Raw genomic sequence first — 26,632 nt, forward strand, 5'->3', positions numbered from 1 at the left:
TAGTTTCATTACTTATTTAATTCAGTTCATTTTTCAAAATTTTCTTTTACACTCCTAAAAAGTTTAATGAAATGCCAGATTAAAAGCAAAAACAATTCTCATTATTCTTTCAAAAGATTATAAAGTACTTCAGTCCTGGTTTAACAAAATTTCCATTAGATTTTAGAATTCTCCCTATTGCCAGTTAGATAGGTATCAGAATTCACATTACTGGATGAACAAATTCCTGTGGATTGAGACACCGTCCAGATAGGTTTGGCTGCCCTGAGCAGATGTTCTGCATCGAAGCCCCAGGAGAAATCACATCTTTATTGTGGCTATCTCTCGGTGTCTTTGATGTCATTTCCTGCTGGATTCTGATCTCTAACACCAATGGGATGTTGTGTTCTTCCCAAAAGGAACTGCACCCACTTGGGGGCCTGTTCTTCTACCGAGGCCCAGTAGAGAGTCTGAAAAAAAAAACAAAACCCAAAAAGGAAAAAGGCAAAACAAGCAATGGAACTTGGCTTTTCAAAACAGTCTAAATGTTTATTCGCTTAAATACAGACACACACTCATACATGCATATATATGTGGAATGCAATTTCCCTACAGAACATTTTATGTTAATTTTAGAAAAAAAAAGCTGGCTACTTACTCCTCAATTTTCAAATTTCTCAGCAAAACCACAGAGGTTGGCAGAAATACAGGGTTCTGATTAAGTTTTGCGGTGATTTGACACGCCCTCTGGTGGCTAACAGCCGGAAGGAGCTGGGAGGGGGAACGCCGTCCATTTCTGGGTTTGGATTTTCAAACCAGGCAATGAGCATGTATTAAGTGCCTACTACGTACCAGGTCAAACACTGGGTGTACAAAAAGAGGCAAAAAACAGTCCCTGCCCTCAGGGGCCCCAATCACCAGGATGGAAGTTTCATGATGAAATTATAAAATACATTATTTACTGCTTCAAAATTTATTTTTAAAGAGATACTATAGTATTAGGCAACAGACCAGTTCGTATTATTGTAGCTTGGTACTTGGGTAAATTTTGAAGGCAAAGTTGGCGATTCGTTTTTTATCCTTTAGAAGAAGACTCCATTTTACAGGTAGCATTTGTTTTCCCCGTGACTTGAATAACTGAACAATGTCAAAGTCCATTGCACAAACTCCACTAACCCCAGGAAGCCCCAGTGGCTTTTCCATAGGACTAGGGCTGAGAAGGTTTAATGGCAACAACCTGGGGTGCTCAGCTTCCTCAACTGCAGCCCTGCCAGGTCCAACCTTTGCTGGGGTTCTCAGTTTCTGCTGTATGTGGCTAAAAAGAGCCAGAGTTCCCAAAGAACTCTTTTAGGGGCATTTTGTTAAGAGTGACATCAATCTCATTCAAGCTTTGAGAAATAACTCTTGTATAGAAATGGTGTGGCAAATGTAAACCTATGAGGGTCTATACAAATATGTAACACAGCTCTACCCCAATCCCATGAAATTATACCTATGATCTGAGTACCAGCCAGACATGTCCACCGCACCGTTCAGGACACTGTGGCCTAGGGCTGGGAGCTTCTTAGCTATCTGTGGCTAGATGAATGCTTAGTGAGGGAGCGACCCCTGGCCAAACAAGAGCAAGGGAGAGTTCCACGAAGAACCAGCCATGCCCTCGGCCCACCTACAGCACCAAAATCAGAGATGCCCGTCTGAGGAGACCAAGCTTCCTTCTAGCTCCCGCTCTAGCTTCCTTCTTCTCTTGGATGGCACAGACAGCTGAAGGACAATTTAAGAGCTCCCAGAAAGTGGAGCCTAATTTAACAGACAGCTAAATAGTATTAAGACAAAGACCATCTTTCCAAGAGAAAAATAACCTCAATCTCTCCCAAAGCCTGCAATCAATTCCTTCTCATCGTGAACATTTTCGTATAGCAAATAATGTATGTTTCTGCCAAACTTTCCCCCAATCTGTTCCTGAGCTTCACAGAATATAACACTTAGAAGCCATACTCCATAACAAACATATATTCAGGCCACTTATTAAACTTTCTGTGAAGAGACTGTGAACGCTATTTTTAAATTGAGCAGAGAGGACACAGATTTCAAGTGAAATGCTCATTACGATTTCTATATCATCACCTTAAGATCCTAGTCTCCTATTTTTGTTTAACAGGACTCCTCATATAAATAAAATCTCATAAAAAGTAAACAGGACTTTGATAAATATTTCTTTCACTTGATTAAAATTTGAAACGTCCTTTAAAGGGCTAGATCGAGAAAGCTTATAAATATCTGGATGCTCAATGAATGCCAGCCTAGAGGTAGGTGTCTGAAGGTGACCCAAGAGTCTTACCTGAAGATGATCTATTTCAGGAGATGACTGTGAATATATTTTTTTTTCAAACTTCTCTTCTAGTGTTCTTATATCCTGTGGACAGAAATCAATATTTTAAAGGTGCATATGGGTATATAGATATACAAATGTTTCCAATCTGTATCTGATTTACAGAGTAAATTCTACATGCTCTTTGCAATGATATCATGAAGACATCAGCATGAGACCTGAACCCTCAACTCAATCAACCTGTTCCTTACATATGAAGGCTACTTCAAAGCAATTATTGAGCCAACACTTGCCAGGAGCTTTCCTCCAAAGTTGTGTCCTGGTTTTCTGACTCCTCACACCCGTCGTGAGAGCCGCCGGGATCCTCTCTTACTGCCCTCCCATGAGGATATAATCCGAGGATCCCATCTTCTACTCGTGCTCAGAGGGCAGTCAGCTCTGGCCATGCTATGGAGGCCGGAGGGGGTGGTAGCCCCAAGCACCACGGGCAGAGGGGATGCGATCTGCAGCGGCAGAGGGAGCACAAACCAACCAAAGTCATGATACCTGAGCAGGAGATTATTTATGGATCAAAACTGAAAATGTAGAAAAGAAATCATTGCCTTTTAGAAATACATTCTTAAATATTCAACTCTTCTAGAAATGATTTCTAGATTTATGGAGTTGCTAGAGTTTATAATATGGGCCTCTGCAGTTAGAAAATCTCAGAAGAGGCAGGGGCTCTTTATTTTAAAGAAGAAATAGTTTTCACTTGACTTTAACTTCTGTATGTATATTGTTTTGTCTTTAACTAACAGAGTCTAAAACAACTATGGTACCTGAACTTTATTTACAGTTTGGTAGGTTCTTACCTCGATAGTGCTTAGAACACCAAATCTGGAACTAAAACACACTGTTTACCAATCCCCTGAACTCTGCTGCTTTACCTTTTGCTGCCTCCTTAAAAGATCAGCATCTGGCTCCATTTACCTACTGCTACGAGAGTCAAATTCAAGGAGGCTAAAATAATCAAAACAAAAAATAAATCTGTGTCAACTCTGAGATTCCTAAGTTGCTAGAAAAAGGGAAAGTTCTCCGATCTATGAACAAACACTGGAGAAATCTAAGTACAGGGCTGTTGGACAGACGGAGAGAGATGGGAAGGGGCGTGGGAGTGGGGTGTGAAGAAGCCAATACTGAACAGGAGAAAAAGGAGAGCAGATGGCAGCGGCGGCGGGAGCAGGGAATGGGTGTGAAGAGTAAAAGGGAAAAACAGGAAATTCCCTAAAGGGACTTCCCAAAGTTGTACAACCACTGCTGCACCTGCTGTCTAGAGGAAGGCGATCTGAAGAAGAAATAGTCACTTTAGGAACAGAAAGCCTATTAAACAGCTTGCCCGTCCTGCCTCTGAAAGCCGAAAGCTAGTGAGAGAACGAGAAAAGCAGAACCCGGACAGGGGTATGGGAGTGTATGAGACCCTAGCCTGAAATAATGTATGGCTCCGGGAGAGCAAGGACTTAATTGGTTTCAGAAAAAAAAAAACCCACAGAAAAATCAAAGAAGTGCCAGAATTGAGTTCCCAGAAAAGTTGCTCAAAACTACTTATTAAAATGGTAGGTTCAATTGCATCCCATCCAACTCAGTGAAAATTAATTGTTTCCTATATGGAAGACACTGGAAACACATAATCCAATGGGGAGGAGAGGAGTGGACACAAAGGACCAGAACACAAGTTTGAAGGGCGCAGAAGGCAGAATGGAAGGTGTCCTGGAGACGTGAAGCTTCCTGACGCGGGGCTGCTGCACTTCTATTGGTATGCCACAGTCTGTCCCAGGGTTGACTGATCAGAGTAGAGGACACCTGGCCAGGGTCCCAAAGGAGGAGAAGATGCCCAAGGATGGAGATTCAAGGGGGAGCCAGAGTCTGGCTGGAGCCCTGGGGGCAGTAGGGAAGGAGGTAGAAGAGGATGGGCGAGAGTCAAGGGGGCAGTCTTGGGGGCAGTTAATGGGGCAAATTTCTTCACAAGAGGACAAATGGATCGATCTGCAGCAACACGAAGGACAGGCTGGAGAGGGAGAAAACAGAGGCAGGAAGACAAGTTAGGAAGCTGCAGAATCTATCCCATGAGGCTGCCTGAGAAGGTTGGGCTTCTCCCCCAAGGAAACTTGATAGGAAGGAAGCTTCCAAACACACCAAAATGTTTAGAGCAGCACTTTTCATGGTAGCAAAGAGCCAGAACCAGGTAAATGTTCAGTTTGGGAAAACAGTATAGCAAACTGCCACACTACAGCAAACTACAAATAAGAGGAATGTAATAAATTAGAAACATAGAAGGCCTTCAACGAACCGATGCATCATGAAGCAGAACTGGGGGAAATGTGGGTGACATAAAAATAAAAGATGTCAAAGATACAGATATATAATACAGACACACATTAAATAAGATATAGAAACAAAAAGGATGACAGGTACTAATGGTCTAAACTAGGGCTGCAACCTGAGTGGAAAACAGGCAAAATCCCTGAAGTGAGGCGCACATGGAGGTGAAGAACAGTAAAGAGTCAGAATTCATAGGACTCCAGGACCAGGCAGAGGAGCCGCCCCCCAGGCTAGGCGCCGAGTCTCTTCTGAGACTGGCCTGTCTACTGTTGTGGAGACAAAGCTCTTGGGTCCTTGATGGCTGCAGCTACTGAAGACTTAGAAAAGAATGTGTTCACCACCAATGCCCTTGGCACTACCAGGGGTTCAACATTACAAAGAAATAAGGTTTTGTCACTCAAAAGGACATTTCACACCAATCTTCTAATTCCTGCACCCAAATGGGAGCACTCATCTTTGCCCCCCACCCTTACCATCCCACCCAGTGACCACGGGGGGTCTCATGCTCTGGTCTGCGGCTCTACCTTCCAGACCACTCTCCACTTCTGCCTTGGGGCTGCCTCACTCTTCCCTCAGGATTCCCCAGATTTAACCCACACAAAGGGCTTCAACAGATGTCTTTTCATCTGGTCTGTACTACTTTCTTTGTCTTGTGTGCCCCAAGGAGTCATTTCTCTTCTCTTGAGGAGCAAATAAACACAGAAGTGGCTGCACCTTGGCATTACTGTCCTTTCTCTTATCTCATTCTCTCCAAGCAGATGTTCTTAATAACAGTCAACATTTATAAGATGTTTTAAGGTTTGCAAAATGCTTTCAAATGTTATTTCATCAGATCCTCACAACAATCCTGGGAAGGAAGGTACATTATTATACCTGTCTTACAGATGAAGAAACTGAAGCAATTAAGTGACTTGCCAGGGGTCACAGCTAGGAAATTCTGAGAGTGAATTTGAACTCAAGTCCCAGTAACTTCAGATCCTACATGTTTAAATTTTCTCCATACTCCCAAAATAGTTTTAAAAGGAAAAAGGGGGAGAATGTTTGCCAGTTTTAGCTTTCATTGCAAGCTTCAATTTGTTCTGGATACCACGTTCCTGGAGGTACAGGCCACTCCTGCTGGCATTCTCTGCTACATGCCCATTCACCGGGCTTTCATATGGTCTTTTTCAGTTTCTTGTGTTCATAGTTAGACTGATGAAGTTCCTGTCCTCAAAAAGCTTACACCCCAACAAAAGAGACAAAAGGTTGAGAGACATGAGACAAAACGCTACAGAATGAGTGACAGGAAGTTTGAGAAGGGAATGCACCAAGAATGGAGGCAGGGGGAGTCATGTCAAAGGCAGAATCTGAGTTGAGTCTGGAAGAAAGTAAGAGATATTGAGTCAGAAGGAGAATGTAGTGCAGGCCAGGAAGACAGCTAGAACAAAGGCCTGAGTGTTCATTAAATTCACTAATGTGGTCACTAAGAGTGCACAGAGGGCCGAGGGTGAAGGCTTAGGGTTCACCTACACTATGGTAAATGAACAGACAAGGGGCAGAGAAGAACTGGAAGAGGGCAGGAGCCTGAAAATCAGAGAAGACCAAGAGAAGAAGCAGACAACGGAGATAGAGCTGCAAGAGCTGTTCATGGCTTCTGATAACTTCTAGGTGAGTATTTTCTGAGGAGTTTTCCGAGGCCAGAAGTCAGAGCAAAGATAATTTGTCATTGTTGAGTCTTTTCAGTCAGGTCCGACTCTTTTTGACCCTTTCTGGGGTTTTCTTTGCAAAGATAATGAAGTAATTTACCATTTCCTTCTCCATCTTATTTTACAGGTAAAAAACTAAAGCAACTAGGTGTGAAGTGACTTGCCCAAGGTGACCAAGTTAAGGCCAGATTTGAACTCAGGTTTTCGTGACTCCAGACCCCAGGCTCTCTCTCCACTGTGCCACCTCGCCATCCAAGAATGGTTTAGAAGAGAACAGTTAGGGGTGGCTAGAGCACCAGCCCTGGAGTCAGGAGGACCTGAGTTCAAATCTGGTCTCAGACACTGAATAAATACCTGACTGTGTGGCCTTGGGCAAGAAACTTAACCTCATTGCCTTGCAAAAACTAAAAACAAACAAACAAACAAAAAACAAACAGAAGAGAATAGGAAGAGAGGAAGTGAAGATATTGGGTAGAGATGAACTTTGAGTTTGGCAGAAAAATGAAGAGGATACATAGACCAACAGCTATCAGAAACGGTTGAATGTAGGGAGAGATTTTCTTTTGTTTTGTTTTTAAAGGTTTGCAGAAATTCCAGCCCATTTTTAGATAGCAGAGAAAGAATGAGTAGATAGGAAGAAACTGAAGATTGGAAGGTAGAGATAATGGTGAGTCAGCTGGAGAAGATGAGAGGATGAGATGGGTGAGTCTTAAGCAGATTTAAAACTACACAAAATTTAGAATGAATTCAGTCTAATTTTGAGCAAATTTGGGAAGGAGACTACAGAAATGCATATTATCAACATAAACATTTATATATCATTTGTAGCTCCATAGTTAAAAATAAGTTTCAAAAACCTAGTTCAGGCTGATACAGATTAATGATCACTTCAGTTCATGTAATGAGTTTTGACTTGATTATTATTCACTGCAATGGGCCAGCTGGGGGGGGGGGGCACAACAGATAGAGACCACTGGGCCTGAGATCTGAAGACTCATTTTTTTCTGAGTTCAAATCCAGCCTCAGGCACTTGTTAGCTCTGGGACCCTGGGCAAGTCGCTTCACCTTCTCATCCCCAGTTTCCTCATCTGTCAAATGAGTTGGAGAAGAAAACAGTAAACCACTCGTGTATCTCTGCCAAGGAAGGCCTAAATGTGATCACCAAGAGCCAGAAATAATTGAAAAACAACTTTGCAGCCTACATTCTCATGGGGTTGCTGTAAAAGGAAATCCTTAGAGGTGACTGTGGCTAGCTTCTTGTAGCCTCCATCACTGCACATCACCATCACAAGCAGCCTACCTTCGGCGGTCCTTGCCCAACACCCTTTCCTCTCCTAAATGGACCTCCCTGCAGCTTAAAACAGTCCAGCCAGCCATGCCATGTACAGGAGAGGAGTAAGTTACCTTAACCATCACAGCTGGCTTTTTTTTGAAGGGACTTCAGTGAGCAGTGGTGTTCACTGCTACATTTCATCTAAACCTGGTTCAGTTAGTAAAAAAATATCCAGGCTTCTGTAGCCCAAAGTACAGGGTCGAAGCTTCCTCATCTCCAGTAGCCGTTATTAGCTGATCAATGCAGTCTCTTCTGTGCACTCAGTTCATGGAGAGGGTGGACCTGACCAAGACGTGGCTCCTGCCTCCATGTTAATAATCCGGAAGGGGAGATGAGGCAAGTCCACAAATAGATGGAATCTAGCTAACTCAGAGGGGACCTTTCAGCTTGGGGCTCCTCCAGATCAGAGGAGAAGGGAAGAGGGGCCATGAAGGCTTGGGTCTGTTCTTTACTACCTTATGACCATGAGCAAGTTGCTTCATCGCTTTCAGCGTCCTCCCCTGTAGAATATGAAGGAGCTGGCCAATCCCGTCCAGCGAGATGCACGGTGAGGGAAGATGGAGAAAAGTAAATAACATTTAGACAGAACTTTGAAATGTGCAAAATACTGTGTCAGTATGTTGTCACTCCAGCATCAGAAAAACCCTAAAAGGTGGGCATCATTATCCCCATTATATAGGGGCAGATAATGAGACTGGTTCCATGATCAGCCGTGAACACACAGCTGCTAATTGTCAGAGGCAACCCAGCCCCTTCCTGCCTTCCATCATGAGTGAGAGCAGTACAAAGGGCAGAGAAAATGAAGGAGCAGTTTCTTGGAGTGGTCACTTAGTTTTATTTGATTGGCTGGTTAACTCCATGGAGTTTGGGGCCCAAATTCTGGAGGTTTCACAAAGGAATCAATTTTATTCTAAAAGTTCTCAATGGCAAGCCATTGAAAAAATAGGAAACAGAGGTGACATCAAACATGGTTTAGGGAGATTATTCTGACATCCTTGTTAGAGGTTGGAGTAGGAAGATCTTGGACATGAGGGGATCATGGATGTTGTGCATGGACCTGATGTGGGCCAGTCTCTTGGTGGATTAGATTTGACACTGGAACAAAGGGAGATCCTCCAAGATCATCAACAGTCCCAGCAGCACAAGGACACTGAGCACATTCTTGCCTGCTGCCCTCCAAGATCCATCAACCCAGCCTCAGGGAGGGACACCCAAGCTGCTGGGGGTTGTCTCGACCTGGAGATGAGGAAATGTTGACAGTCTGAGCCTGCTGCCAACCAAGTCTCAAAGATGGTCACAATAATTTTTAAGAAAAAAATAACTCTAACCTGCATTGGGAGACATGTGAAAATATTGCTTCTACCAATTCCAAAACATGCATGATGGAAAATGTTATCCACATCCAGGGAAAGAAATGATGGAATCTGAATGTAAGATCCAAGCCTACTATTTTCATTTCCCCTATTTTTCCATTATTTTTTCTTTTTATACAGTTTGGTAATTTTTTTTGTAAACTGTTTCTTCTTTCACAACATGACTAATATGGAAAGTGTTTTATGTGACTGCACATATATAACCTAAATCAAATCTGGGATCGTGGAGGAAAGAGAAGGAGAAAATTTGGAATTCAAAGTTGTTTTTTAAAAAAAAATTAATGTTAAAGTTATCTTTCTATGTAATTGAACAAAATAAAATGCCCCCTACCACAGAGGGAAGGGGCATTTAAAAGAAAGGCTGTAAAGAGTAAGATAGAGTTAAAGAAGATTCACAGGAAGTTGAGGGGAGATGAGCATAGACTGAAATCAACTAAGCTCCCAATCTACTCGGATGAGATCCCAGGCCCACAAACACTCAGTCCCAGCCATCTCTTCAACAGTAGGTATCCAGAGGATTTTGGGGGCCCCCAGTGGCACCTCCATTCACTACAGCATCTAGCGGCCCTAGATTCTTGAAAGTCATGCCAGAGAAACAGGAGCTTCGGTGGGGCATCCCCAAGCTGGAGTTTCTATCAGGACCCTGCTGCCCACGAGGTGGATACCATCTGAGGCCCAGATTGGGTCAGTTGGGAGAGGTCCACCCTAAGCTTGACTTCCTTCTACTAGGGCTGCAAAGGGTCCACTGAGGGAACCCCCTCCCCGGGCCCTGACAGTCACAACCCAAGTAGAACTTCAAAGACTTCTGTATTTCTCCCGGCACAGCTGGTCTCTCTCAGAACATTAGAGTGCCGCTCTATTTGCCTTACATCCAAGTGCTCAACACAAAGATCGGCACACAGGAGGTCCGGGAGCCACAAGGACTGAGAGGTCTACAAATACAAAGTGAGTAGAATGTGCCTCAGGTAACCTTGGTCCTCTCTCTAGAGCTTTCTGCCATCCATCTGAAGCAGGCCCCCTCCCCACACTGTACAAAGAAAGATCTCAACAAAAAGGCCCTGCATCAAATCTCCCCTCACATGTACTTTGTCTCCAAATTTCTCTTTTCTCTCATTATTAGAACTGAAAGGCAGCCAGGAAGACCTGAGAACACCTTCTAGCTCCAACCAGACAGGTGGGAGGATGTGCATGTCCTGAGCCATTCTGGGTGGGCTGGTGCACCCATTTTACAGATGAGGAAACTGAGGCTAGAGCATAATAAAGGTTAAAATGCACCATGAGACCCTAAATACCTTAACCCATCTGCAAAAAAATAGAAGTTGGACAAAATTAGCTCTGGGATTTCTTTCGGCTTTAAGATTCTACAAGTCCCTGAAAAGACTTCATTTTACTGTATGACTGAAAAAAAAATTCAAAATAAACTCAGTGGACAATTCCCTTTTTTGTTGCCTTCATTCCAATGACCTTATTTTGAGTTCACTTTCAGCCATTTCATTGCTTGACCATTGGGAAACCTTTTAATGAGAGGTGATGGACACTAGAGATGAGATCTGGGACCCAATCGCAGGATCACACAAGCTCTACAATCAATCCATTGCATCAGTATTTCTCTGGAAACAGCCCCTGCAGAGGCTGCAGGGCCCTCTCTGAACCTCCAGCCTCCCCGGCCACCTCACCTGCATTCTAGAAGCCCAGCCACAGCTCCTTGAGAAAACTTTCCTGGCTCCCTCTCCTCAAATTTATCTTCCATCCAGATCCCAGGAGGATGCCCTGATCCAGCCCAACCCAGGCCCCGGGCACAGCCGGCTCCCCGTCCTCCCCAGGCCCTGGACCAAGGAAGAGAATATACTGCAAGTGCCTAATAAAGGCTTAATCCATTCTGTTCTATGCGAAGTACACACACACACACACACACACACACACACAAACCACATTCACACTCACAGACATACCCCCCCTTGCTACCCCTCACTCTGAAGCACTCTGCAAGCTGCCCAACTGCTGGGCACAGCTCCTAGCATCCCTCCTGATGCTGCAGCTTTTGAAATTCAGAGTCTCACAATCATGTTGGAGAGGAGAGCCCCAGAGATCTCTGGATCAGGATGGGGGCTCTGCATCCCCTTCCCTGTCTGAGCTCCCCCCCCCACTCCCATTAGGGAGGAAGCTCCTCAAGGGCAGGGGTCCTGGGCAGGGCTCACTCCCACTCTCTGAGCAGTGGCCTCTGCCGGCTCTGCTCTGGTCTTGCTCTTGGGGCACTGTCACCCAGGCGGCTCCTCCTGGGTCTGGGGCCTCACTCTGCGGCTCAGGAGGGGAAGGAGGCTCTGGTGGCTCCGGTCAAGAACTGGGTCCTCTCTCGGACATGACGTCCTTCATCTCTGGGCCTGCTGCTTCTAGCTCTTTCAAATGCAGTAACAACAGACGTGGATGTGATGCTCTGAAGCAGAAGAGCCCTTTGTGGACATTGTCTCACCCGAATTTACACTAACTCTCAGAAGGACACATCACGTTGATGGTGTCAATGAGGAAACTGGTTCAAAAGGATTTAATGATTTGTTCCTGGCCACATGGCGACTTTGTGTCTGGGGCAGAAATTGCACCCAGGGCTTCTGCCTCCAGCTCTACAGGCTGGGCCCTGGCTCCAAGCCATTTCTCCATTCCTCAGCAGATCTAATCCCTGCGCTTCTATCAACCCCAATCTGCCCTGGCAGCTTCCCCACTGCCTCCTTGGGGCTCTCTGGGATTGCACAGGATCAGGGATCCCATGCTTGCTAGTCTAGGACCCCCGGGGTCCAGGATCTCCCTGGGCCCCATTTACCTGCCCACCCAATTCACAATCTCCTCCTACACCGTCTTGAACTGTTCCCTGGTTGTTTTGAGTTGGATCTCAAGCTCTTCAGCTTGTTTCCCCACTGCGCTGAGCGCATAGGACACATTCAATCAATACTTGCTGACTAATAAGAGACACTGGAACAAACCGAGTCCACTCGGAGTCTAAACACCACTTTGGCAGGCTGCTGCGGGTGGCTACAACACAAGCCTGCCAATTTTGAGGAAGGGTTTTTTTTTTTCCCTTTTTGACATTTCATGACAGAAATTGAGATTATCATATATTTTCCATTTTAAAATAAACAGTGCAAACATCATTGGCAAGGAAGACATATGGTAAACTCCGATGCTTAAGTAGCACTGTAGCTGCAACTCTTAAGTTGCTGTGGCTCGAACTACCAGAAGCTGAAAAGCAACTGACTTATAGGGAAAGAGAGATGGTGAAAGAGAAAGGTCCGTTGTCTCTGAAAATACAAGACCAAATGCGTCCACAGATCACAGTGGCCTGGAAGATAAGTGGGAGCTGGGCCAGAGGTCCACTGTGGATGGAGGGATGGAGGAATGGACAGAGGCACATAGTGGAAATCAACACAGGATGGGTTCTTCCTCCCCACGGGAGACTGAAAGAGAAGCAGCCGGCCCTGAAGGAAGCCAACTCACACCACCTTCCATGTCACTAAATCTGTCTCCTCACGCACAAACCCTCCTACATGGGGATGTTTCTAAGTAATACAGAGTCTTTACTTTTGTGAAAGAGAACTCTACGGAGCTTAATTCAGATGTCATTCCTACTCTGGGACAAGAGATTACATTTTGTCTGAAATCTTACCTCAAGCATAAAACTGATTTTGATTTCATTTCTACACACAAAGGAGTTTAAATAATTTCTTTAAATATACTTCAATTTTCTTATCTCAGTGAGTAAAAAAATACCTTTGCTTATCCAACTCAAAATACATATTTGTAAAAAGCTACCAGTTTCTTAGCACAAAATAACTGAAATTTAAATTATGTAATTCACTTAAAAATGTAATATTCCCAACCATACAAAGAAAAGTTTCAGAAAATTTACAAATCACCTCCACCCATGTCATGAACGTTACTTACATTTAAAAGGCTCTGATTCCTTTTAAAGGCTAGATTAGCCGATTTTAGGTGAGCTGCCTTTTTTTCAGCTTTCTGGTTATTACGATCCTCCATTTCTTGAAGTAGCTGTAATCTTTGTGCTAGTCTAGAAAAAATTAATAAATGAAATCAACAGAGGTGGAAAAGCACATTACATAAAACCTTTCCTTTCACTGTTTTCCCAATTCATTAAGACATCTTTGAATTGCTCTTCCTTTATGACTCCCAAGGCATTGCAGACCAATGACAATGTGAGTTGATTGGAGAGTCAAGAGAAGAATGAGGCATGAAGTACTATTTACTTAGGTGATCCAGCTCCAACACAACTTTTTTAGGTCAATCTGGGGAAATTGCTTCTACTCTTAGTCATATTCCTGAAGCACACTCTGTATACAAGATTGTGTCTTCCTGGTCCTTCTTTCTTCTTGTGCAGTTTTATTTTGGAGTTTCAAGGATATGTTTTAATTTGGGGTGAAAACATATACTGTAATACAAATCTTCATGTACACACACACAATTCGATATACCTCCACACACATACATAACGTTGGTGCTTAACTCGCTACATGAAACCTTCTGTTTAACACTTCGGTACCCCCTGCATCTGATGTGACACATTTAGAATTGTGCTAAACTTCCATATGTCTGAAGAAGCAATACAAACACTACTCTCCTTTCTCTAGGAGAAAGATGATGGTACAGGATATGTGTGTGTGTGTGTGTGTGTGTGTGTGCATGTGCGTGTGTCTATGTGAGTGTGTGTGTACAAACACACAACTAAGATGTTTATATAGAAGAAAAATTTTGAAAGTAGGGCCACAAAAATTAGGTAAAAAATTATCTATTCTATACGTAGATATTATTTACATACAGATAGATATAAATATTTCTCATCAGCAAGATAGTATTTCAGAATAGTTCAACCTTGTTATTAATAGTAAGCAAGTCATGATATCAGTACTTAGAAGATGACAGAAACTTAAAACCAAAATATTACATAACAGGAAGAATAAAGAATTTCCAAAAAGATGGGACCACAACTCTGTTTAGCAAGCCTTAGAACGAGAATAAGAATCCAGAACTTTACAGAATAAGGCTCACCAGTCACAGTGGACACGGACAGGGCTTTACAGTTTATACAGCCCTTGAGCAACAAGGTCTCATTCAAGTCTCACAACCCCTAGAGAGGGAGAGAAAGGAGTCACAGATGCAGAAGCCAGGGGTCAAAGTGGTTCAAGGACTTGCCCCAGGGTCCCCCCAGCCAATGAGGGCCAGAGACAGGATGGGGGCTCGCGGCATCTGACTTCAGGTCCTGGTGGCCTATCCATTGGGGCTTTGGCAGGGAAAAAAACCTTGTGATCATGAGCTAAAGGAAATAACACGAACGTCATTTGTCCTTTTAATCTCTGACTTTCAAGAGCCCGTGACATCTGTCAATTACACGCAATCTGTTAGCGTAGATTGAACAGTTTCTGTTATATAAAATCTCCCTGTGGATACATAATTAAGTAAACTTAATACAATTTATATATTCAAAGTTCTTACATTTCTTCATGTTTTTTAGTAAGTTGAACTTCTTTGCTGAAATAGGGCATCCCCATTTCTTTAGCCAGGCCTCCGCGGTGGTGATGTAAGCTCTCTGTTACAGTCAGAAAACAAAAACAAAATTGAAAGCAGTGTAAAGTTACTCCTCTAAAGCTGCAACAGGTAGTAAGCTCAGAAGCAGTGGACATCTGGAATACTGCCAATGTCTGTCTTCTTTCAAAAAAAAGTACCCATGGGGTAATCCAGGAACACTGGCCCTGGAGTCAGGAGGACCTGAGTTAAAATCCAGCCTCAGACACTTAATAATGACCTAGCTGTATGATCTTGGTCAAGTCACTTAACTCCACTGCCTTATAAAAATCTAAAAAAAAAAAGTACCCATCCCTAGAGAGGCAAAGCAGATATCCTGAAATGTGTCAGCTCCTAGAATGTGCCCCTACTTATGGGAAAAAAAACCCTTCTCGTGTAGCTGCTACTCTTTCAATGTTTAACATTTGTTGAAGAAAAATTCACAAGCTAAACTATGAAGATTTTATCAAACCATTAAAAAAGGAAAACAGTAGCTATTTTGTTTAAATTAATATGTGACACTGTTAGAAAAACATACAAAATTTTTAAACAGGAGACCAAATTAATGAGAATAATAGTTTAAACTTTGTGTTTAAACCTCTAGTTTCTCCTTTTAAGAGGAGACAGATGCCAAAATACCATTAACTCTTTTTTCAAATAGGAAAATACTATTCAGGTGAATAATATACTATGTCCCAAAAGTGAATGGCAAACTATGTCATTTGTTAGACAAACAGGTTCCCTGCACCAACAACTGGAGGCTTATATTGGACATTGAGAAGGAATTTTACAAAACTGTGCATTCTGTTGATGGGAGGCTTACCTGGTTGTCATATTAGCCAGTGTACTGGCATGTGTGGCAGAATGAGAGCACAGAAAAGGACTTGCCTGGGAGTCAAAAAGGTGCTGACCTTGGGAATTCATGTTGACTCTCTGGGCCCATGGTCTCTTGGGCAGTAGGGCAAATTCAAGCCACCCATCACCTGAATAAACCTGTACTGAAAGCCAGCAGAGCATCCATGGGCAGTGGATACCTTTGTCAGTCACTAGTCCTGTGGCCTTTCTGGAGTCTGTTCCTCTTGTACAACATGAGGCTGATACCCATGTACCCAACTTAAGGGGTGACTGCAAAGTTCAAATGAAATAATGGATGTGGAAGAATGCATGGGGAAGGGGGGACATCACATCTCCCCTTCATATATATAAAGCCCTCTGCAAATCTTAAATCAATATATAAATGTCATTTATTGCTAAAATTATTGTGTCTTTGGTCAGCTGCTATTTCATTCTTGGCTGACCTTAGCAAAATCACTGCTCCTCAACTAAGACTTCAGTTCCCTCTGTAAATGAAGGGATTTGGGAAATACAGAAAAATACACTGGTTTCATTAACTTAAAAGAAAAATTGATAAATCCAGACAACTTTCCTACCCCTCTTCACCTGCGCTGTTGCATAGGAAGGGTACAGTTTCACTTATCACAGAAAAGAAATCCCTGGAGTCATTTTAGTCTGGACACGTCAGTGACCATCCCCCAAGGTTACTTTTCCAAGTGGCACACTGGTTTAAGACAAGGCCGGAAAGAAAACTCTGCCCTTTCCCCCTTCCCCTCTAACCCTCCACTTTCACCTAAGACAAGAGAGCAAAAATTTATTCCTAAAATAAAAATAATAGTAGTAGCAGCTAATATTTAAATAGTACTTAGGATGAGCCAGGCTCTGCATTAAGAACTTTACAGCTACAACCTCATTTGATCCATGTGGTAGGTGTTATTATCCTTATTGTATAAATGAGGAAACTGAGGCAAACAGTGCTGTGACCAAGATCACACAGCCAGTAAAGTGTATGTGGCTGGATTTAAATTCAGGGCTTTCTGACTCCAGGCCCAGCACTCTATCCAGGGCACTATCTAATAGCGTAAACATTTTATTTTAGAGGGGAGAAATCTGAAGCCCAGAAAGATCAAGGACCTGGCCCCCAAATCATACAGCCTGTGTCAGAGGCAGAACTGAACGCAAGCCCTTCCTCCTGTTGCAGCACTCTCCCCTCTGCACCACGTTTCCCTAACAGACGATTCTTAATTGTTCCTCTGGCCAAGGATGTGCCATGATGGAGCCACTCCAACCTGCATCCTCCTGGGCTGTTCTTGAGAATGGGTAGGAGGGCAGCTAGGTGGCACAGTAGATAGAGCACCGGCCCTGGAGTCAGGAGTATCTGGGTTCAAATCCGGTCTTAGACACTTAATAATTACCTAGCTGTGTGGCCTTGGGAAAGCCACTTAACCCCACTGCCTTACCAAAAAAAAAAAAACTAAATAAAAAAAGAATGGGTAGGGTAGGTAGTTTGGAGAAGGAGCCCTCAAAGGGCTCTCTCAGCTCAGCCTCCCTGGGATCTGTGCCCCCTCAGCACTGCTTCAGGAAGCCAGGATCCCCCTCCAAGCCACTGAACAGCTGCTGGAAGGCAGCAGGCTGGTGTAGGACCAGATCAGGTATCTGACTCTGGGCAGTTAGGGCTCCAAAGCTATAAACTGAGAAGACATTCAGAAGAGAAGGGACCTCAGAGGCTTCCTAGTTCAATTCCTTCCCTTTACAAAGAAGGAAACCAAGGCCCAGGAGACAAGAAGACTCACCCAATGTCATTGGGGCATGTTAGGTCCTCTGCCTGGAGAGTCAGGACCTTTCCCATTACAATGGGAATTTTTTATCATGATTAAAGTTACAGGAGGCTTGCTCTAGGGACCTAAGAACCCTAGTACAACTCCCTAATTTTACACATGAGGAAACTGAGATCCAGAAAGACTAAAGATCACAAAATTAGCAACTGTTTGAGGTAAAATTCAAACCTGTGTCTTTCTAACTCCAAATTCAACACTGTCTCTATTACATAAGGAAACCTTTCCTCAATAGGTCTAGAGGCAGAATTCCAAGCTGGTCTTTTGATTCTAATCCAAGTCTTCCTACTAAGCCACAAGATATAGGAATTTGTTTAAAAGTAGTAATATAGGGACCTGGTATTGCACTGATACAGCAACATGAAATGAGGAGATCCCTCAATAAGTGCAGACTAGAACTCTTTCAAAAATGTTTAGTTCTAGGGGCAGCTAGGTGGCGTAGTGGATAAAGCACTGGCCCTGGAGTCAGGAGTACCTGGGTTCAAATCCCGTCTCAGACACTTAATAATTACCTAGCCGTGTGGGCTTGGGCAAGCCACTTAACCCCGTTTGCCTTGTAAAAACCTTAAAAAAAATGTTTAGCTCTAGAGGTTTGTTTTGATTTTTTTAATCTTTTTTTTTGTGACATGGATGCTTTTTGGCAGTCTGGTGAAACCTAAGCATTATTTTAAATGCATAAAAATATGTAAAATTACAAAAAAAACTAATTACACTGAAATACAGTTGCCAAATGGCCCCAAACAAATGACAAGTTCTCACAGAACCCAGGTTAGGAAACCCTTTCTGGGAAATCTGCTTGGGGAGCCCAAGAGGTTAAGCTTGCCGGGGCTACACAAGAAGCTCTTCTTGTCTTTAAGCCCAGGTCTTGATTCACTACTCTGCCTTGTTTAGTTTAGAAACAAACAAAAATCACCAGAAATAATGATCAGATTGGGATAGATTACCTTAAACCTGAGCTGTGTGTCCACAAGGGGATTTTTGCCTACGTGTGAACCAATTTCTCTATTTGAAAAATGAAGCAAGTACAATCACACCAGTAGAGGAAATGATAGGATGGAAAATGAGGGAAAAATTCAATCGACATACATTTACTATCAGATAAAATGCTAGGCTCTGGGGACAAAAAGGAAAAAGAAATAGTTCCTGACCTCAAGGAGCTGACAACTTTAAAAGGGGTTGAGACAATCCTGGCAGCAAGAAGATCTAGCATCCAATTCTACCTCAGATAGTTAGCACCTGTGTAACCCTGGATAAATCACATGTCTTCTATGTACCTGTTTCCTCACTTACAGAATTAGGACCTGAGTTCAAATCCAGATTTCAGACACTTAATTACCTAGCCATGTGGCTTTGGGCAAGCCACTTAACCCCATTTGTCCTGAAAAAACCTAAAAATAATAACATAAAATAAAATAAAATGGGGCAGTTAGGTGGTGCAGTGGAAGGAGCACCAGCCCTGGAGTCAGGAGTACCTGGATTCAAATCCAGTCTCAGACACTTAATAATTACCTAGTTGTCTGGCCTTGGGCAAGCCACTTAACCCCATTTGCCTTGCAAAAATCTAAAAAAAAAAAAAAATAATAAAATACAAAATCAGGTAAGACTTGATGGCCTCCAAGCCCACTCCTAGCTGTCAATCTATGATCTTAGGTCTCTTGGGTGTATAATCTTAGACAGAGGTCAGTCTGTGAACCTTTAAAGATCTATTCACAATTCCATATCCCTCCTCAAAATTCCCAAGGTCCCTTTTTTCTCCTTACCTCCAACCTAGCTAAGACCCCTGCCTAATATTTCACTGAAAAAAGCAAGAGTTCCCATTTCTCTCATCCTCCCCTCACAATCACCTTCCCCATTGCCTTCTCCTCCCCTTTCCTTGCCAAAGCAAACTCTTCCATATACCCAAGTGATCCCACTACATTTAATGTTTTGTAGCAAATTGCCTCTCTCTTACTCACCTTCCGGCTTCAAACAGTACCCTCCATGTCATACCAACTCTCTCTTAAGGTCCACACTCTGGCTTCCATTCTCATCATTCAAATGAAACTCTCTCTCTAGAGTTACCAATGATTTCTCTCAACCTCTTTTTTGTTTTTTTTTTGGGGGGGGGGTGAGATGGGGTAGGAGAAAGTAAAAATCAAGATTAAGGGACTTGTGGGTGGCTAGGTGGCACAGTGGATAGAGGAATGGCCTTGGAGTCAGGAGTACCTGGGTTCAAATCTGATCTCAGACACTTAATAATTACCTAGCTGTGTGGCCTTGAGCAAGCCACTTAACCCCATTTGCCTTGCAAAAAATGTTAAAGTCAAAAAAAAAGGTTAAGGGACTTACCTAGGATTATAAAGTTAGTAAGAGTCTGAAACTGGATTTGAACTCAGGGCCTCCTGATTCTAGAAATTGTGCTCTAGACATTAGGCCATCCAGAGGTCCCACCTTTACTCAACTGACAAATCTAATAGTCTTCTGTCAATCTTCATCCTTCCTGAAGACTTTAACATGGCCCATCAACCTTTTCTTGATACTCTATTAGTTTTTGTGACACTGCTCTCTCCTAGTACCCCTATGACTTCTCAAATTTTTTGGCTAAATATTCATCTAGGTTACATCCATGAACCATGACTGTCCTCCAAGGCTATTGCCTGGACCATTTTCTCCTATACTATTTCACTTGATGATGTCAGCCTCCAGATAATCAATTATCAGGTTTATGGTGAAAATTTTCAGATTTACCCAATTCTAACATCTCTTCTAATCTACATTAAATGGCGATTGGAGATATTTAACTGAATGTCTCATACAGCAAGACAATAATCATGTCCAAAACAGAATTCATTATCTGCTTCCACCAAGCCATTGCATCTTTCTACCTTTACTATTTTACTGCAGAGGTAACTCCAAGCTCCCAGGGCCTCAGACTCAAAACCTAGGAGGCATCCTGAACTAATCACTATTTCTCATCCACCCCATCCAATAGGGTACCAAGGTCTGGCGATTGTACTCTGCTGCATCTCTCCTGGATCTCACCTCTGCTGTATGTCTCCTGGATCTCACCTCTGCTGCATCTCCAGGGTATTTCACCTCTGCTGCATCTAAAGTGCATTTTGCCGCTGCTGCATCTCCAGAGGATTGCACCTCTGCTGCATCTAAAGTGCATTTTGCCGCTGCTGCATCTCCAGAGGATTGCACCTCTGCTGCATCTAAAGTGCATTTTGACGCTGCTGCATCTTCAAAGGATTTCACCTCTGCTGCATCTCTCCCGGATCTCACCTCTGCTGCATCTAAAGTGCATTTCACCGCTGCTGCATCTCCAGGGGATTTCAGCTCTGCTGCATCTCTCAAAGATCTCACCTCTGCTGCATCTCAAGGATCTCACCTCTGCTGCATCTAAAGTGCATTTTGCTGCTGCTGCATCTCTCCCAGATCTCATCTCTGCTGCATGTCTCCAGGATCTCACCTCTGCTGCATCTCTCCCGGATTTCACCTCTGCTACATCTCTCCTGGATCTTACCTCTGCTGCATTTCCAGAGGATTTCACCTCTGCTGCCATCTCTCCTGGATCTCAGCTCTGCTGCATCTCTCCTGGATTTCATCTCTGCTGCATCTCCAGAAGATTTCACCTCTGCTGCATCTCTCCCAGATCTCACCTCTCCTGCATCTCTCCTGGATTTCACCTCTGCTGCATCTCCAGAGGATTTCACCTCTGCCGCATCTCCAGAGGATTTCACCTCTGCTGCATCTAAAGTGCATTTTGCCACTGCTGCATCTCCAGAAGACTGCACCTCTGCTACATCTAAAGTGCATTTTGACACTGCTGCATCTTCAGAGGATTTCACCTCTGCTGCATCTCTCCCAGATCTCATCTCTGCTGCATCTCTCCTGGATCTCATCTCTGTTGCATCTCTCCCAGATCTCACCGCTGCTGCATCTCCAGGGGATTTCACCTCTGCTGCATCTAAAGTGCATTTTGCCGCTACTGCATCTACACAGGATTTCACCTCTGCTGCATCTCCGGAGGATTTCACCTCTGCTGCATCTAAAGTGCATTTTGCCACTGCTGCATCTCCAGAGGATTTCACCTCTGCTGCATCTAAAGTGCATTTCACCACTGCTGCATCTCCAGGGGATTTCACCTCTGCTGCATCTAAAGTGCATTTCACCGCTGCTGCATCTCCAGGGGATTTCAGCTCTGCTGCATCTCCAGGATCTCACCTCTGCTGCATCTCTCCTGGATCTCACCTCTGCTGCATCTCCAGAGGATTTCACCTCTGCTGCATCTCTCCCGGATCTCACCTCTGCTACATCTCCAGGGGATTTCAGCTCTGATGCATCTCTCAAGGATCTCACCTCTGCTGCATCTCTCCTGGATCTCACCTCTGCTGCACCTCACCTCTCCCGGATCTCACCTCTCCTGCATCTCTCCCAGATTTCACCTCTGCTGCATCTCCAGAGGATTTCACCTCTGCAGCACCTCCAGGGGATTTCAGCTCTGCTGCATCTCTCAAGGATCTCACCTCTGCTGCATCTCTCCTGGATTTCACCTCTCCTGCATCTCTCCCGGATCTCACCTCTGCTGCATCTCCAAAGGATTTCACCTCTGCTGCATCTCTCCCAGATCTCGCCTCTGCTGCATCTCCAGACGATTTCACCTCCGCTGCATCTCTCCTGGATCTCACCTCTGCTGCATCTCTCCTGGATTTCACCTCTGCTGAATCTCCAGGGGATTTCACCTCAGCAGCACCTCCAGGGGATTTCAGCTCTGCTGCATCTCTCCTGGATCTCACCTCTGCTGAATCTCTGAGGGATTTCACCTTGCAGCATCTCCAAAGGATTTCACCTCTGCTGCCTCTCTCCCAGATCTCGCCTCTGCTACATCTTCAGAGGATTTCACCTCTGCTGCATCTCTCCTGGGTCTCACCTCTGCTGAATCTCTGAGGGATTTCACCTTGCAGCATCTCCAAAGGATTTCACCTCTGCTGCATCTCTCCCAGATCTCGCCTCTGCTGCATCTCCAGACGATTTCACCTCTGCTGCATCTCTCCTGGATCTCACCTCTGCTGCATCTCTCCTGGATTTCACCTCTGCTGAATCTCCAGGGGATTTCACCTCTGCAGCACCTCCAGGGGATTTCAGCTCTGCTGCATCTCTCAAGGATCTCACCTCTGCTGCATCTCTCCTGGATCTCACCTCTGCTGCATCTCTCCCGGATCTCACCTCTGCTGCATCTCTCCTGGATCTCACCACTGTTGCATCTCTCCTGGACCTCACCTCTCCTGCATCTCTCCCGGATTTCACCTCTGCTGCATCTCTCCTGGATTTTACCTCTGCTGCATCTAAAGTGCATTTCAGCGCTGCTGCATCTCCAGGGGATTTCAGCTCTGCTGCATCTCTCCCGGATCTCACCTCTGCTGCATGTCTCCAGGATCTCACCTCTGCTGCATCTCTCCTGGATCTCACCTCTGCTGCATCTCTCCCGGATCTCACCTCTGCTGCATCTCCAGAGGATTTCACCTCTGCTGCATCTCCAGAGGATTTCACCTCTGCTGCATCTCCAGACGATTTCACCTCTGCTGCATCTCCAGACGATTTCACCTCTGCTGCATCTCTCCTGAATCTCACCTCTGCTGCATCTCCAGAGGATTTCACCTCTGCTGCATCTCTTCTGGATCTCACCTCTGCTGCATCTCTCCCGGATCTCACCTCTGCTGCATGTCTCCTGGATCTCACCTCTGCTGCATCTCCAGGGGATTTCACCTCTGCTGCATCTAAAGTGCATTTTGACGCTGCTGCATCCTCAGAGGATTTCACCTCTGCTGCATCTCTCCTGGATCTCATCTCTGTTGCATCTCTCCCGGATCTCACCTCTGCTGCATCTCCAGAGGATTTCACCTCTGCTGCATCTCTCCTGGATTTCACCTCTGCTGCATCTCTCCTGGACCTCATCTCTGCTGCATCTCTCCCGGACCTCACCTCTGCTGCATCTCTCCTGGATCTCACCTCTGCTGCATGTCTCCTGGATCTCACCTCTGCTGCATCTCTCCCGGATCTCACCTCTGCTGCATCTCCAGGGGATTTCACCTCTGCTGCATCTAAAGTACATTTTGCCACTGCTGCATCTCCAGAGGATTGCACCTCTGCTGCATCTAAAGTGCATTTTGACGCTGCTGCATCCTCAGAGGATTTCACCTCTGCTGCATCTCTCCTGGATTTCACCTCTGCTGCATCTCTCCTGGATCTCATCTCTGTTGCATCTCTCCCGGATCTCACCTCTGCTGCATCTCCAGAGGATTTCACCTCTGCTGCATCTCTCCTGGATTTCACCTCTGCTGCATCTCTCCTGGACCTCATCTCTGCTGCATCGCTCCCGGACCTCACCTCTGCTGCATCTTTCCTGGATCTCACCTCTGCTGCATCTCCAGAGGATTTCACCTCTGCTGCATCTAAAGTGCATTTCACCGCTGCTGCATCTCCAGGGGATTTCACCTCTGCTGCATCTAAAGTGCATTTCACCGCTGCTGCATCTCCAGGGGATTTCACCTCTGCTGCATCTAAAGTGCATTTCACCACTCCTGCATCTCCAGGGGATTTCAGCTCTGCTGCATCTCCCGGATCTCACCTCTCCTGCATCTCTCCCGGATCTCACCTCTGCTGCATCTCTCCTGGATTGTACCTCTGTTGCATCTCTGGGATTTCACCTCTGCTGCATCTCCAGGAGATTTCACCTCTGCTGCATCTCTCCCAGATTTCACTTCTCCTGCATCTCTCCTGGATTTCACCTCTGCAGCACCTCCAGGGGATTTCAGCTCTGCTGCATCTCTCAAGGATCTCACCTCTGCTGCATCTCTCCTGGATCTCACCTCTGCTGCATCTCTCCCGGATCTCACCTCTGCTGCATCTCTCCCGGACCTCACCTCTGCTGCATCTCTCCCGGATCTCACCTCTGCTGCATGTCTCCTGGATCTCACCTCTGCTGCATCTCCAGGGGATTTCACCTCTGCTGCATCTAAAGTACATTTTGCCGCTGCTGCATCTCCAGAGGATTGCACCTCTGCTGCATCTAAAGTGCATTTTGACGCTGCTGCATCCTCAGAGGATTTCACCTCTGCTGCATCTCTCCTGGATTTCACCTCTGCTGCATCTCTCCTGGATCTCACCTCTGCTGCATCTCCAGAGGATTTCACCTCTGCTGCATCTCTCCTGGATTTCACCTCTGCTGCATCTCTCCTGGACCTCATCTCTGCTGCATCGCTCCTGGACCTCACCTCTGCTGCATCTCTCCTGGATCTCACCTCTGCTGCATCTCCAGAAGATTTCACCTCTGCTGCATCTAAAGTGCATTTCACCGCTGCTGCATCTCCAGGGGATTTCACCTCTGCTGCATCTAAAGTGCATTTCACCGCTCCTGCATCTCCAGGGGATTTCAGCTCTGCTGCATCTCCCGGATCTCACCTCTGCTGCATCTCTCCCAGATCTCACCTCTGCTGCATGTCTCCAGGATTTCACCTCTGCTGCATGTCTCCCGGATCTCACCTCTGCTGCATCTCTCCTGGATCTCACCTCTGCTGCATCTCTCCTGGATTTCACCTCTGCTGCATCTCCAGAGGATTTCACCTCTGCTGCCATCTCTCCTGGATCTCACCTCTGCTGCATCTCTCCTGGATTATACCTCTGCTGCATCTCTCCTGGATTATACCTCTGTTGCATCTCTTTGGGATTTCACCTCTGCTGCATCTCCAGGAGATTTCACCTCTGCTGCATCTCTCCCAGATCTCACCTCTCCTGCATCTCTCCCGGATCTCACCTCTGCTGCATCTCTCCTGGATTGTACCTCTGTTGCATCTCTTTGGGATTTTACCTCTGCTGCATCTCCAGGAGATTTCACCTCTGCTGCATCTCTCCCAGATCTCACTTCTCCTGCATCTCTCCTGGATTTCACCTCTGCAGCACCTCCAGGGGATTTCAGCTCTGCTGCATCTCTCAAGGATCTCACCTCTGCTGCATCCCTTCTGGATCTCACCTCTGCTGCATCTCTCCTGGATTGTACCTCTGTTGCATCTCTTTGGGATTTCACCTCTGCTGCATCTCCAGGAGATTTCACCTCTGCTGCATCTCTCCCAGATCTCACTTCTCCTGCATCTCTCCTGGATTTCACCTCTGCTGCATCTCCAGGGGATTTCACCTCTGCTGCATCTCTCAAGGATCTCACCTCTGCTGCATCCCTTCTGGATCTCACCTCTGCTGCATCTCTCCTGGATTGTACCTCTGTTGCATCTCTTTGGGATTTCACCTCTGCTGCATCTCCAGGAGATTTCACCTCTGCTGCATCTCTCCCAGATCTCACCTCTCCTGCATCTCTCCTGGATTTCACCTCTGCTGCATCTCCAGGGGATTTCAGCTCTGCTGCATCTCTCAAGGATCTCACCTCTGCTGCATCCCTTCTGGATCTCACCTCTCCTGCATCTCTCCTGGATTTCACCTTGCAGCATCTCCACAGGATTTCACCTCTGCTGCATCTCTCCTGGATCTCGCCTCTGCTGCATCTCTCCCGGATCTCACCTCTGCTGCATCTCCAGGGGAATGTCACCTCTGCTGCATCTCTCCTGGATTATACCTCTGCTGCATCTCTCTTGGATCTCACCTCTGCTGCATCTCCACACCTCTGTGGCATCTCTTATCCACTTTTTTCTGGGTCAATTTTATTAAAAATTCTTTTTATTTTCTTTTAGGCCATGGGGTTAAGTAGCTTGCCCAAGGCCACACAACTAGGTCATTATTACGTATCTGAGGCCGAGTTTGAACCCAGGTCCTCCTGACCCCAGGGCTGGTGCTATATGCACTGCACCCCCCCCCCCCGCCCTCTGTGCCCTAACCCTCTGTGTCCTCCGAGGCTGCCCCCTCCCGGTGCGGACTCTCATCCCTTGGCCCCTGGGCCCGGGCAGGCGCTGCGGGGGGCGGGGCCCCGCCTGCCTCTCCAGGGAGCCTGGTTTCCCGGGTCTCCCAGGTGGTGCCGCCCCGCCCCGCCCCGCCCCCGCCCAGGCCCCGCCCCGCCCGGGCCACGCCCCTGCCTAGGCCCCGCCCCCACAGCGGGCCCGGGGGCGCGCGGGGGGAGGGGCGGCGCCCGGCCGGGCCGCCTCGCGGGCGCGCAGGACCCCCGGCGCCTCCTCCCGCCCCCCGCAGGGCGCCCCGCGGCGGAGCGGAGCGCGGCCGGAGCAGCCTCGCAGCGCGGGTGTCCGGGGGTCGCCGCTGCCCCCTCGCGCCGCCCCACCTGTCCCGGGCCGCCTCCGGGCCGCCTCCGCGGGCGCCGGCATCGTCCTGGCCGGGCGCGCTCCCTCTGCGCACGCGCACGC

General features: G+C 46.0%; 1 protein-coding gene across 6 annotated transcripts; it reads right to left on the minus strand.

The window, feature by feature from the left end:
• Positions 1 to 26,632, minus strand: CEP15 (centrosomal protein 15). 6 transcript variants are annotated; one of them, XM_074198833.1, is made up of 5 exons: positions 26,551 to 26,632; positions 14,554 to 14,647; positions 12,991 to 13,114; positions 2,318 to 2,392; positions 1 to 449 (listed from the first exon to the last, which is right to left on the minus strand). In XM_074198833.1, the coding sequence occupies exons 1-5, from the start codon at positions 26,591 to 26,593 to the stop codon at positions 318 to 320; spliced, it is 468 nt and encodes a 155-aa protein (XP_074054934.1). In that variant the 5' UTR covers positions 26,594 to 26,632; the 3' UTR covers positions 1 to 317. The 6 variants fall into 6 exon arrangements, with proteins under 6 accessions (XP_074054934.1, XP_074054932.1, XP_074054937.1 ...); XM_074198831.1 differs by lacking the exon at positions 26,551 to 26,632 and adding an exon at positions 20,313 to 20,508; XM_074198836.1 differs by lacking the exon at positions 26,551 to 26,632 and adding an exon at positions 19,247 to 19,371.

This window comes from Macrotis lagotis, chromosome 8 (genome assembly GCF_037893015.1).
Source record: "Macrotis lagotis isolate mMagLag1 chromosome 8, bilby.v1.9.chrom.fasta, whole genome shotgun sequence".
Classification (NCBI taxonomy): Eukaryota; Metazoa; Chordata; class Mammalia; order Peramelemorphia; family Peramelidae; genus Macrotis; species Macrotis lagotis.